General features: G+C 34.7%; 1 protein-coding gene across 3 annotated transcripts in view; it reads right to left on the reverse strand.

Annotated features, from left to right (window-relative positions):
- Positions 1-14,634, reverse strand: part of SGCZ (sarcoglycan zeta) — a 1,037,264-nt gene that overhangs the window by 21,028 nt on the left and 1,001,602 nt on the right. For all 3 annotated transcript variants that reach the window (XM_032413510.1, XM_032413511.1, XM_032413512.1), the window contains exon 6: positions 5,799-5,871. In XM_032413510.1, the coding sequence (XP_032269401.1) occupies positions 5,799-5,871 (73 nt within the window). The remainder of the gene's footprint in view (positions 1-5,798; positions 5,872-14,634) is intronic.

A 14,634-nucleotide genomic window follows, 5' to 3' on the forward strand; every position in this document is an offset into this window, starting at 1 on the left:
CGATGACGATGGAGGAATCTAGCTGGGGGTATATAGGTGCTTTCAACATTGAGTACATTTGAAAATTTTCATAATAAGATGTTGGGAAAGAAGATGTGGTCTCAGATCTTAAAAGAATATCTGTTTAGTTTGTTTCTAGTTAAAGTTTGTAAAACATTATGCTATGGAGATCCAAATAGGAAAACTGTTAATTGATGCTAATGTTTGACTGTCATTGACTATTAAAATTCAATAAAGAATACTAATGACATATAGGGATGCTTTTAAGATATGTTTTGATTCCCACTGCTAAATTACTATATTAATATAAATGCTGTATCACTCAGTGTCTGTATTTTACAGTTATTTCAGGGAGAGGGATATCAAGAAAGAACATCGGATATTATTTACTTTACCTAAAAATTCAAAAATTTGAGATAAGTTTACTTGGATAAAAGTAAACTCATATCTACTTCCATATCATGAAAATTCCAATATTTAAAAAATAATAAATATATGTAATAAAATCCCAACAAAAATCTCAATAGTCTCTTGAAACTTAAAACATCATATTAAACTATTCTGGAAGAAAAGTACAGGGGCACCTGGGTGGCTCAGTAGGTTAAGTGTCTGCCTTTGGCTCAGGTTGTGATCTGGTGGTCCTGGGATCAAGTCTCGCGTTAGGCTTCCTGCCCTGAGGGGTGCCTGCCCCTTCCTTTGCCTCTCTCTTTCTCTGTTTCTCACGAATAAATAAAATCTTAAAAAAAAAAAATGTGTGACACTTAATAGATTTTAAAAATGAAGTTAAATTGGGAGATTTTCCTTTTAAAATTAGAACTTATTGAAATTAGTTTAATTAAAAATGAGATTGGAATTAAAACTAGAAATTTGTCAATGGAACACAATATAATCTAAAACAGATCAAAAGTATTTATGAGAGATTAGTTTCTGAGAAATGTAGCAATCATTTTGGGTGGAAAGTAGGTTATTTAATCAATAATTCTTAATAAATTGACTCTCCATACTAAAGACACTAACGTTAGATACTTAACATACTCTGCAAGAATAATTTCCGGTTTTAACTATTCAAAATATAAAAACAAATCACAGACTGTAATTTTCAATGGAAAATTAGAAGAAAATTCAGAACATAATTTCCCATTTTATTTATGCAAAACATAAAACTAAGAAATAAATTACCTAGTGTACAAAATAAATGACAGAAAATTAGAAGAACATACAGGAAATATCCAAATACAAAAAAAGAAAGAAAGAAAGAAAGAAAGAAAGAAAGAAAGAAAGAAAGAAAGAAAGAAAGAAAGAAAACCTTTGAAACAAGATGGAAAGCCCCAAAATCATAAAGAAAAAGAATTGATAAATTTTACTACCTAAGTCTTAGGTTCTATTGGTTTTTTCCAAATACCCTGGACTTCTCAAATAAGCCTAGAATCTCTATAGAAGTCCTGGATTTAGACATTCTGGAGCTCGAACATTCCAGAATACTCTGGAACTCAAATTAGACTAAACCTGTGTTCCCTTCTAGAACTATCTAATAAGCAAACTCTTGGCAACATAGGATCAACACTTAAATGACACTCTGCTTCTCTCCTATATAGAAATTCAAAACATTCTCTGAAAGGACCTGTTGAAAAATGAAACCCATGTTTATTTGCAAAGCTTGTGAATTTCTATGTGATTAGTCATTGGAATTAGTGCAGTACAATTGTGTTCATTTTGAAAGCATTATAGCAATCATGGCAACGGATTTCAGACTAGCTCTTACAGTGGGTACCAAGAGATTCTAGCAGAGAAAAGGAGTAATGTTGAACTCGAGGCACTGTTATCATCTGTTTTTTTCCAAAAAATTCTGTTTTCACTGTGTTTACACACCAAAGATGCAACCAGATTTTGTTTTTAAGGTGTTAGGCAAATCTCAATTTGAAAATGAGCACCCTAGATCTTTAGAAAAATTCTCAACATTCTGAGAAAGGAATTCAGACTCCTTTTAAAGTAAGTTGCGAGACGCAATGACTACATAAAAACTTAAGCAGAACTTAAGCATCATGTATCTCGCTCTTCATAAATATTTAACACGGTGTCAGGCACGTAGTGGGCACTCATGAACTATTTTTTATTTCAATGATGGAATGAATGGAAAAGTGAACAGAAAAATGTTTTAGGGGAAAAAGAAAACAATGCAAACTGTGACCTGAATATACAAGCAATTTTAAGGTCTTAGCACTTCAAGCTGAGTTTTCTTCAGCTGCAAATCACATTGTTTCTGTTGCCTCAGTTTTTACTGTTTTCTGCCTACTTGCACTTTCCATTATGGTCTCTTCCTTCAAATTCGATCAAACAAATTTCTAGATCAGTTGTTGCTCTGTGTTCCCAAGATTACACGCTAAGACAAGCTTCTCATAATGATCACTTGCTATTAACTCTAAATAATATGTAAATACATACATAGCATGGAAGAGTTAAAGGGAAGAAGAAAGAAAGAAAGGCAGAGAGGAAGGGGAAAAGGAGAGAGGGAAAAGTGGAGGGGAGGGGAGAGAAGCAGAATACTATTTTTTTTTTTTCAGTAAATTTATCTTAGCCTTTCATTGACAAAACAACTCAGTGCAAAATCCTTACTACCTTACACATGGTGGCTTTTCATTTAACACAGCCATGATGTAAATGACATCTATGTGTTTTTGGAGATTAATTTGGAGTCTGTAAAACTTAACATTTCAGTTTAAAATTATATTCATACAAGAATGAACATGATGAAAAGATGCCAGTTACATCATTAAATATTAATTCATTTTACTGAAATGAATCCGAATCTGGATTTTTTTTTTTTCCCTTGGAACAGTTAATGAAACTCAGATCCAAACAATCTTTGGGCGATATACAACGGGCTTCATCACTCCTCACCAGAGAGTAGAGAAACTCTTTTGAACTGTAATAATTTAACTATATGTTAATTTAAGAAATAAAAAAGGAAAATGTTCATACTTGGGCTATTCTGGACACAAATACTGTTATGTCCTTACTGACTATTCAACATGTTTTTTTCACCTTTTTAACACATAGGTCCCTACTAAAAACCAATGTCACTTTATATAAGACATCATAGAAAATCTACAAGTATTGGTTTGAAGTGCACATGGAAACTAGCAGAGAATTGGGCACACATGAAGGACTCATCAAACATTGGTTGAATAAAACTGTAGAAATCGACTTCATGTCAACACCAAAATACTACCTACTCTTTAATAAACCTTTTGAAATGTACCTGTCTAAAATCTCTTATTCTCAACAAAAACAAAATTAAAGACAACACGGCTACTTACTGCCCATTACCATTTGATTTACCTGGCCAACTAATCTCACCTTGTTGATTAGAATTAGGTGTCGACTAAGAGTACTTCTTACAGCCCTGAAAGGAAAATTGTCAACAGGACTTGTAAAAATCTTCTCAGACACTCTGCTTTTAATCTTCATGTACACAAATAAATAATTGAACACCCCCATCATTACTGTGCTTTGCTTCTGTTTCAGTTTTCGAATTTAGATCAGTAACACTCATTTTGGGGGTTGCTAATTTGCTTTTAGCACTAGCAGATTAAGCTTAGCTTAGTGCAATATTTAAATAATTGATGGATAATTAGAAAACAAAAACCAGAAACACTATATACTAATTATAATTTAATTCACATTCACACTTATGAATTTTGAGACATGTCAACAAGGTAATTAAAATAGTTCTTATTTCTCTTTTGGCAATAGATTTCATAATGAAAATCATACAATGAGTATATAGTTACTGAAACGTTAGAAGTAAAAAGAGGTTTCTTTTAGAATGGCGTAATTTAAATAACTTTTTATTGGGGCGCCTGGGTGGCTCAGTTGTTAAGCATCTGCCTTCGGCTCGGGTCGTGATCCCAGGGTCCTGGGATCGACCCCCACATCGGGCTCCCCGCTCCGCAGGAAGCCTGCTTCTCCCTCTCCCACTCCCCCTGCTTGTGTTCCCTCTCTCGCTGTATCTCTCTCTGTCAAATAAATAAAATCTAAAAAAATAAATAAATAAAAAATAAATAAATAACTTTTTATTGAATGAATCACTAAACTCTGGCATCTATACAAAAACACAGTTCTAAAACAATTGGAGTTAATGTTGGCTACATGGGCCTTAATAACACAGTAACTGCGACATTTCTTATGTTACATGCACTCAACATCCTCGCTATTCAGTTTTGCTATTTCAGCAATTCAAATGAACAAATATTTATCAGGCACAATTATATATGAGATACATGTTGACTGCTAGAGCACTAAAGATAAACAAGGAAGGATGCAGATCCTGGTCTAATGGAACATACAACCTTGTTAGATGGGGAGGGATAAGATAAATAATTACACAAAACTGTCGAATTCCTAACTGAAAAAAGAGCCATAAGTTAAAACTATAACACACCATGAGATGCTGTTTATACGTACTCTTCCACCCTCCTAAATCCTTGGGGTTTTGGCATTGAGTAAAAAATTATTTTTGTCTAATAAAAAATGCCTTGATCACAGGAAGATGGCCACCTTTTTCTGTTATTGTTAATCAGCCTGTTTGGATCTGGAGTGCTGAGATACTGAGAAACTGAGTTCCTTAGGAAATTTTATCACAGAACTTGATATAAAGGTCTGAAAACTGTACTGTTGTGAAAGTATGGCTTTTTTTTTTTTTGCACTTAAATTTTTTTACTTTATTTTTCTCTTTTCATTTGAACATTTTTTTTCACTCATCCAAACGGGAAGGGCTGAACCTGATCTTTATGAAATAATTTGGGGTTTGCTTAATATTTGTATTGTGTTTTCCAAGACAAAGACTGTCTCCCAGGTTGATATTTTGATTCAGCTTTAAAAATGACTTTTAATATGTGATTTATTTTTTTTAAATTATCATTATTTTTGTCTTTTTTTAATCCCATAGAAATGTATTTTGGAATGTAATTTACCTACCAGAAAGTAATTATATAAAACATCTTTTTTTATTGACATATAAAGTTCTATTAGTTTTAGGTATGCTACACAATGATTTGATGTACAGATACATTGTGAAATGAATACTACATTAAGTTATATAAAATAACTTTGATCCCCAAAACTTATTTATTGAGTTAAGAACATCCATTGATCCGTTACTAGATTTTAATATTTCACCTTTTATTAACAGTTTCTGTGATTATCCTGGGAAGAATCCCTATAAAGTTGTCTCATGATTTTCTGGGTAGTGAGGACTGTTACGTACAACTGTGCCTCTTACAAACAGAACAGTATCAGGGAGCAGCCTGTTCCATTGGAATGATTAGACTGAGGAGTCCATTGTAGGGCAATTAAACTCTGCCTTTTTCTGATTACTATTTGTATTTCCCTCAACATAACACTCCCTGACCATTTACAGCTTTTTTCCTACTCTCTGCTTCCTCTTTCTTTCTGCCTATGTGTATCATGTGTTTCATTGTCTATGTCAGATTTTCCGGAATCTTGATTTTTATCAATCCTCCTCTAAACTTCCTCTATAACTGTTTTTTCCACACTCTTCCTGCCTGACATATTTATTTTTATATTCATTGTATGTTTATTAGGGGCAAATATATATATATATATATATGTTGAAAATAATAACTCACATTTTCTTGCCCTCAGTCAAATACTTGACTATTTACCATGTAGGCAGGGAATGTCAACTTTTTACACATTTTCTATTTTACTTCTTTGGATATCAAGGGCAAATCAACAGTGATGGAAAGTCTGACAGAGCTGGAAGAGCCAGAACTTACCTGAGGTCTTGGGAAGGTTCTGCTCTGATGTGAGGTGTTTCAACAGAGTGCCCGAATACTGCTCCTTCAGTGCCTGGACAGAACAGGAATCCAGTAGTCAGTACAAGCAAGTGGACACACACGTTGGTTTTCATTTCTATTTTTATGCATCAAATATTCATCCAAAAAATGGCACAACTGGAAACAGGAGTACAGACAATGAAGGAGAAAAATTGGGAAAAAAAAGTGTTCAAGGTAGTGAAAGGCCAAGAAGGGTAAATCTAAATGTCCCTCTGTAGACCACTTTTGAGATGCCCTTATTTAGCAAAATTCAGACTGACTGAGGATTTTCACTCTCTGATCAAAGAGCAAAGACCATCTCTTCCTTTCTTGTTTCCCAGGTACATGAATTTGAGGGAGGGATAGGTCATAATACTCGGTTCTATCTTTCTACAAACAGCGAGCATGGATGAAAATGTGGAGAGTGAGCTCTCTTGTAATGTATCATTAATTCTTTAAAGACATAGGTCTCATGGGGCATTTGGCAATTTTCCTACACATAACACCCACCTTTCATTAGAGAGATTATCCACAGTACCTTACTTTGACCTCGCTGGAACTAAGGCTCTCTCTAAAACCATGAACTGCTCAAAATCATTTCATTACAGTTGACTTCATGTGGGGTCATACTTACCCAAAGAGGTCATGCACTCTAACACTTTCCTCAGACAGTTGAATTATATTCTGTCTACACTTCGTTTATTGACTACATGTGATTTCCAGATTCCCAGAGCCTTTCCATAATTGAACTGAGCTAAATAGAATGACCTTGCTTTTTAAAAATGCAAAAAAAAACATTTTTTAAATATGATGATGACAAAATCTCTTTTTTTTTTTCTTTTGTAATTTCACACAAATGTTTCAGATCATTCTCTTTGCAATAACTTTATTTTCTTTTGGCTTAATCTTCATCAAACATTTTGGTGTAGGAATGTCATGTCTGCTCCATCAATGACCTCTACACCAGCTTATTAATACAAATTATACAAAATAATGCAAATAATACAAATACTGCAAATAAAAATATAAATTTTAAGCCTATAAGATAAAGCTGCCTATGCTTATTGTGAAGAATAATGGGAAATATATTGATTCAATAAGCAATGAAGACATTTTCACTAGAAAACTAGAGCTAACACTTAAATTCGTTAAAAATATGTTGTTTTAGGGGTGCCTGGGTGGCTCAGTCATTAAGCGTCTGCCTTCGGCTCAGGTCATGATCCTAGGGTCCTGGGATCGAGCCCCGCATCGGGCCCCCTGCTCGGCGGGAAGCCTGCTTCTCCCTCTCCCACTCCCCCTGCTTGTGTTCCCTCTCTCGCTGTGTCTCTCTCTGTCAAATAAATAAATAAAATCTTTAAAAAAAAAATATGTTGTTTTATAAGAAAATATACTAAAATCACCAGATGACTCCTCCACATCAAACAGCAATGCAGACCTTGATCTTGAATCAGAGAGGAAGAGATTTTTTTCAAAGACTGTAACATGGTTTCATCTATCTTACGGTTCTAAGGGTAAATTTATAAGGTTCTGCAGCAGTAAATTCCTAAGATTACCGACTTCAGTTTATAAGTTAAAAGCTATTGGTATTTGTTGACCTCTCACTGGGTTTTAGTAGTTGTTGAAGTTTGGTTTTGTTTTTTTTCTAAAGAGACTCTGTAAGGCCTATAATATATAGACAGAATATCGGAGCAATTATTTCTTTATGGCGTTTGCTCTTTTGATATTTTGTAAGATATTTTATTTCTGTTAGTGGAAAATTTTTAGAGATAAATCTTTGGAAGTAAAGTAACGGTTTTAGATAAAACCCTCATTTTGTGGTTGTGGTGGTGGTGGGGCATTTGAGACAATATTCCAAGGTATAAATTTTCATATCTCAAGGAAAGACTCTTTTAGCATTTTAAAAGAAGATATAACTCCTAGAAAGAATAGTTATCCATGTGCAAAGTTTAAAAATTAATTTCCACTATTCTGTGACTTTGAAAATGTCCCAGACAAGATGACAGAAATATAATTAAAGAGCAGTCGCAATACTTATTTTCAAACATGGAATGGCACACATATAACTTCACACAGAATATATCAGTGAAAGTAAAAGGGAATGCTATCAAAGGTTTAATTTTCCAATGAGGATTAAAAACTGATAGAGGTCTTTAAGTATCAGTTTAGAAAATGTTTGATGATTAAAACAACAACAAAAAAACAATTCTTGAAGAAATAATGTGTAATCATATCTCCTAAGGGGCTAACTTGGAAACTGAATAAAATAACATAAATAATTAATTAACTATAAATCTCCAGATAATGAGAAAATTACTCTCATCCTCTCCATTATTGTCTTAGAATGAGCAAAGGGGTAATAATTAATAAGCAATAATGATAATCTTAAAAGGAAATCAGTGAGGGGAAAATAAAAGCCATCTGAAGCAGGCACATACTCTCACAGTATAAAAAATCAAAATTAAAATACATATTTCCTTCGAATTGGGAACTTTTACAAATGTCAGATGATTAGTAAGGTTGCCAGACGGTGCAATTAAAAGTACAGGACACCAAATTATCTTTGAATTTCAGGTAAATATGAAAAAAATATTCAATATAAGTAAGCGATATTTTCAGGGGACATACTTATAGTAAAAATGGTATGGTGTTTATCTGAAATTCAAAATTGAATCACTATATTGTACACCCGAAACTAATGTTACACTACAGGTTAACTAACTGGAATTTAAAGAAAAAATAAAAAATAAAACACATATTTTTAAAATAAATAAATTGTAACCTATTCTCAAAAAAAAAAAAAAAAATTAACTGGGTATCATGTATTATACCTGCTACCCTACCCATCAGCCAACATTTGGTACAAAGAATACAGATGTGATTTACTCTTAGTTCAGGAAAAGAAAGAATGTGTGATGAATTTCACATCTTAAGTTATAAAACCACAGAAACTGAAAAGGAAGAGGGACAGAAAAAGGACAAGAAGGTACACAACACAGACATTTATTTATATATATATATATTTAAACTTGTTGATTAATAAACATTTGTTGTTTATTGTTATTTTAAGGGGCCATTCAAAGGGATACAACGTTCAAATGTTTGCTTGTATAGATGCTGAAGGGTATTTCAGATAATTTGAGGTGATGACATTCTTTAAAGACTTTGGGAAACATAGATTGTTGACTATCGCAATGGTCAGGAAAGATGAGACAAGCAAACTTTAGGGTCAAAAAAGACTAGGTGTCATTTATATGATAAATCTGGCTGCAAAACACAATAAGAAGGATGGCATATTCCGCTTTGCTGGAGAGGAGAAAGAGTATATATGGATTGTGGTCCTACTTTACATTTAAAGACAGTTTAAGAAGTAAGTTTAAGACATATGTATATACTATGCACTTTGAAGTTAGCAGACGGGAGGAGACAACCCCAGCTCCTTCATTCTTACCTAAATGACTTGAGCAAGTTATTTAATCTGTCCAAACTTCAATTTCCATAGATATTGATAAAGATAGAAATGCCAACCTTACAGGTTGGGTCAGGTTTTTCTTAAACAGGATATAAATGTGCCTGGTTCAATGTAAGAATTCGGTATTCCTTAATTCACTCTCTCTGCCACTTTTCTTTATGAACATCACCACAGAAGAGGTACTCATTGTGTTTGCAGAATTAAGGGTCCAACATGGGTTCACTCATTAATACGTGAAATCTCTATTCCCAAAATGCCAGCTTCAAGTAACACGGTCTCATGCTGAATTCTGAAATCTGAAATTTAGACATTGTAAAGAGATTCTTAAATGTTAGATAGTAAGTGCATTTTATTAATCAAGACTCTCTTCAGTAATCAAGGAATTCCCTAATGCAGGTGCCTAGGTACCAGATAAGATAGATTAATGCCCAAATAAGCTCTGAGAAAGAAGTTTCTTCTAAATAAAAAATTATGTCCAGGACGATCTTCCTTTCAATTGAACTTTACCCTGATGTTTAAAAAATTGTGGAAAAATGAAAACAAAAATGCATAGTAGACCCTGTACTACCTACAATGGGTGGTTGTGATTTTTCTGTTTTATACTTATTAGCTCTCTGTGCAGGATATCCTGGGAATTCATCATCCAAGCAACTGGAGTAGGTGAAACAGGCATTAACTCCCCCAGGGTTTTAGCTTCCTTTTAAAAGTCAAAGGAAAAGTTAAGGAAAGGGTACTATAGGACGCCATTCCTTAGAATATTTCTCTTCTTTTCTTTCTTTTTTTTTAAAGACTTTATTTATTTCAGAGGTAGAGAAAGAGAAAGACAGAGAGAGAGAGAGCACAAGGAGGGGGAGAAGCGGGGGGAGAGGGACAAGCAGACTCCCCACTGAGCAGGGAGCCCTACCTGGGGGTTCGATCCCAGGACCCTGAGATCATGACCTGAGCCAAAACCAAGAGTCGGACACTTAACCAACTGAAGCACCCAGGTGCCCCAGAATACTTCTCTTCTTAATGAGAAACCTCAGGCATTCAATTTATAAGAATTCCAAGCTAGCAATTAGTTCTCAGAACTTAGAGGGGGAGGAATCAGTCATGATAGCAGCACCACCTCCAATAACCAGTCCACGGGACTGTTAGGAGACTTAAATCATCAAAAAGTTTAATAAACTTGAGACAGCACTTCAAATTCCTCCACTGGAATATGGCTGAAGTCCTGGGTGAATTCATCTAGGTCTCACAGGCAAAAATATTCCTTTTTATTCATTATCTTCAAGTTTGATCCTGTGCTGTGGAATGTACACAATTTCTTCGGTTAGAAAGGCTCTTGAAAGGCTCTTTACAAATTATAAAATCTTTTTTTTTTTTTTTTAATTGTATTTGAGATCAGGGCCTTTTTCACTCTGTAGTGCCACTTCCTAGCCCGTTATGTAGTGTAAGATAGGCATTCATTAATATGTTTCTCTGAAGCTGTGGGAAGTGACATGAAGAACATAGCAGCATGTGCGGGCCCAGAAGAGACTGGGCTTCCCCGGGGTCTCCATATCAGCGGGTCCAAGGGGCTTCTTCGGAAGAGAAGGCTAAGTAAGGCCTGGCATGGAATGTCTTTTGTTCTGGAGAGTCAGAAGAAAAGAGAGAAAAGCCAGATGGGAAGGGGAACAAAGGAATCAGGAAAGGGTGGGACCCTCACCCTGTGGGACAGAGGCTAGAGAGAAATAGAAACATTTAAATTCTATTTTTTAGGTCATTTGTCTTGATGCTTGCCAAATGGGCTCTCCTGCTGCCATCAGTTTTTCAATAAAATCTACCATGATCATTTATGTTTTGAGGTTTTTATGTAGTAGTATTATTATTTTGGAGGGGACCAAGAAGGGAATGAGTTTTACATGCAGATCAATATAGGACAGAAGAGATAACATGAAAGGAAATCAAGGCCATGAGGCCAAGGAGCTTAAGAGAACATAACCTTCCCTGCTCTCTCTGCCTGCAATGCATAGGAATCCTAGGCAGCATTTTAAATTTCTACACTAGAATACGGACGAAGTACAGGGCAAATTCATATACCTCCTAGGCGCCAGAAAGTTCCAATGTATTCATTATTTTCAAATTTAAACCTATACCAATGATTATTTCAGTCTTTGAAATAATCTTTCATGCCTTGCTTTCTTTTTCCTTTATTTGCACCTCTTTCCCTCCAAATCTAAATTGGTAAAGTCAAAGATTAGACGGGGAACAGTTTCATTCTATTCCCAGATCTGCCTCTAATTTGTTTTTTGATATTTGATAAGTATTTAAAGCCCTCTGGTTGCCATTAGTAAAATGAGGCACTCAGAGGTGCGTGGGCGGCTCAGTCATGTAAGCGCTTACTCTTGATTTCAGCTCAGGTCATGATCTTGAAGTCATGGAATTGAGCCCCATGTCAGGCTCTGTGTTCAGTGGAGTCTGCGTCTCTCCCTCTCCCTCCCCTTCTCTCCCTTCCCTCGTGCTTACTCTCTCTCTCTCTCAAATAAATAAATCTTTTAAAAAATTAGGCACTGAATAACATGATCTCTAAGGTACCTTCAGTTTCTAAAAGTCACAGTTAATATGATTTTTTTTCCAAACATGTCAAGATGTGTATATTATAACTCTTCTCATTTCTCCTTAAATAGAAGTGGAAATGAGTTTGTCCCTACAAATTAAAAGAAAAAAATACTTTGGAGAAAGAATGGAGTAATCATATTGGCAAAAGTAAGCTATTAACTGTCATTTCTTCTACTCCATTAGAAAGAGTTTCTATGACTCCTGCAAGCACATCATTACCCTTAAAAAAATGTCAACACATTTCAACATACATCTCCCACTTGTGTTATTTTAATAATCTAAATGGTGTTCCTGCTTCCAGCTAACTCCACAAGACACAACCTATACATGTCTAGATTAAACTTACCAAACCTGATATCTCACCTCTACAAAGAGCTGTATTATTTTCTTGGATACCGCTTCTCCCCAGCATGCAAAACTTCCATAATCTGGGCCCATCCACCTGCTCAGACTTCTTTTCCTCTACTCATCTGTGACGTCTCTTTACTATGTTTCCTACCTCTTAAGGTAAATGTAATCTGTTCATCCTCTGAATATATTTAGGGTTTATTACCTGTCATGCTCATTTAGATCTTATCATATCTATCCTAAAATTTTACATTTTAAATTATATGTATCACTCCACATCTAGAGTTAAAAAAAATCAAAGACATATTGCTCATACCCAACTGGATTCTTATGCACAACATGGTGTCTTGCATATGTGAGATAATTAATAAATATTGATCCTTATCAATATTGATAAGGATCAATATTTCAACGACCTTCCCTTGAAAGTTTTTTTTCTCCTGTTTTTAATGCTAGTTTGATGAATGGTACAATCATGTCTTAAACACTTTTTTAAAAAAGATTTTATTTATTTATTTGTCAGAGAGAGAGAGAGAAAGAGCATGAGTGGGGAGAGGGAGAAGCAGGCTCGTGCTGAGCAAAAAGCCCTATGTGGAACTCGATTCCAGGATCCTGGGGTCATGACCTGAGCCAAAGGAGATGCTTAACCAACTGAGCCACCCAGGTGTCCCCAAAACACTTAATTCGGAAGCTGGGAAGTATACTGAGATGTCCTTTCTTGTTCAATTTCCTTATTAGTTTACTTCTTTCTACAACTTCAATATCACTTTTATTTTGTCTCAATTATCCCTCCATACCACCGCCAACTAACTCTCTAAAACAAAGGTGGGGGCGCCTGGGTGGCTCAGGCAGTTAAGTGTCACCTGCCTTTGGCTCAGGTCACGATCCCCGGGTCCTGGGATCAAACCCCACGTCAGGCTCCCTGCTCAGCAGGGAGTCTGCTTCTCCCTCTCCCTCTGTCGCTCCCCCCAACTCACTATCTCTCTCTCCCTCTCTCTTTCTCTCTTGCTCTCTCTCAAATAGATAAATAGTAATCTTTAAAACAAACAAAAACAAAAATCAAACAAAGCTGTGCAATTCTCACTTACAATGCTTCCAGAATCCAATCATTTATAGAAGTCAAGTCCAAAAGCCTCAGCAGAATTTACCTCTTAGCAGTGCTACGCATTTTACACTTCAGTGACAATAAAACTCTTGGAGATTTTGAAATGTTTACAAACTGTCATGAATACTACTTCTTCCCAACATATCCCCTATCCCTCTCCCCTTTGATGGTAATCTCCACAAATTCTTTAGGATCTGATTCCAGATTATTTTCTCTGTGAAACAAACATTATCTGCATCTTTTTGGCACTTCTTCCCTCTGCTCAGCTTCCCCAGCTCCTTATGAAAATTACGGGTATAGCGTTTATCACATTGCTGTGCGATTTGCTTTGAACTCTAACCCAATAACTTATGAGTTCCTTGAACTCAAGGACTTTGTCTTAATTAATTTTATACACTTAGCACTGATCTTAGATTCTGATATATAGTTGAGGTCAGTAAATGAAAGAATGGGAAGTAAAGAATGAAAGCAGGAAGACATTAAAAATTATTCTATTTATAATTTATGTGTAAAACATGGGAACTTTCAGTTTCTTAACATATTTCTTTCTTTAATACTTCAATACAAATTGGGTTATTAATATCCTGAGGTGATGATCTGAATTTATTGAAACTGTTACTATGAGCCTAGCCAATGTTAATCATTCTAGTGAAACAGGGAAACAATATTGTTAAATTGTCTTTCTGATGGAAACAAAAAAAACACCATGTTGTTCATTTGAGATGGGAGAATAAGCTGCCACGATTTCTGAAAATATATTATTTCAAAATCTGTTTTTACTTTTCAGTCAGCATTTTTTGTAATTTAAAAAATATCTCAAGGCATTTACTCCCAGATGCCAAATCATGTCCTCTCTTCCATTTCTGAAGGCTTCCAAAAGATAAAAAGAGATAATGGAAAAGATACTTAATCAGATGGAAAATGCATTACAATAAAACTATTTTCTTCAAGATGAAGTATATTTCAAAAATATTTGATTTGTCACTAATAAAAAAAGACTTAAATATGTCACACGACTAAAAATGATGCAGACAGCCTTCTTGCTCATATTTTAAAACGTTCAAGTAGTTTGTATTTTACTAGCATTTATTTCTCTGATTATTTAAGGGAGAATACCTCTTCATTTGTTAATTCTTTCTATTGATTTCAATGAAGCAAAAATAATTGAAATTTTAAAGCAAGTGTGAAGTAAACAGAAGGGAAAAGAAAATAAATTATGTTCATATTGAATGAATAAGTAGTTTGATGAAAATTACATCTAGGAAAAAGATACAGAAGTAACCCCTCTTTCAAGT

The sequence above is a fragment of the Phoca vitulina genome, unplaced genomic scaffold (assembly GCF_004348235.1).
Source record: "Phoca vitulina isolate PV1807 unplaced genomic scaffold, GSC_HSeal_1.0 scaffold15, whole genome shotgun sequence".
Taxonomy (NCBI): Eukaryota; Metazoa; Chordata; class Mammalia; order Carnivora; family Phocidae; genus Phoca; species Phoca vitulina.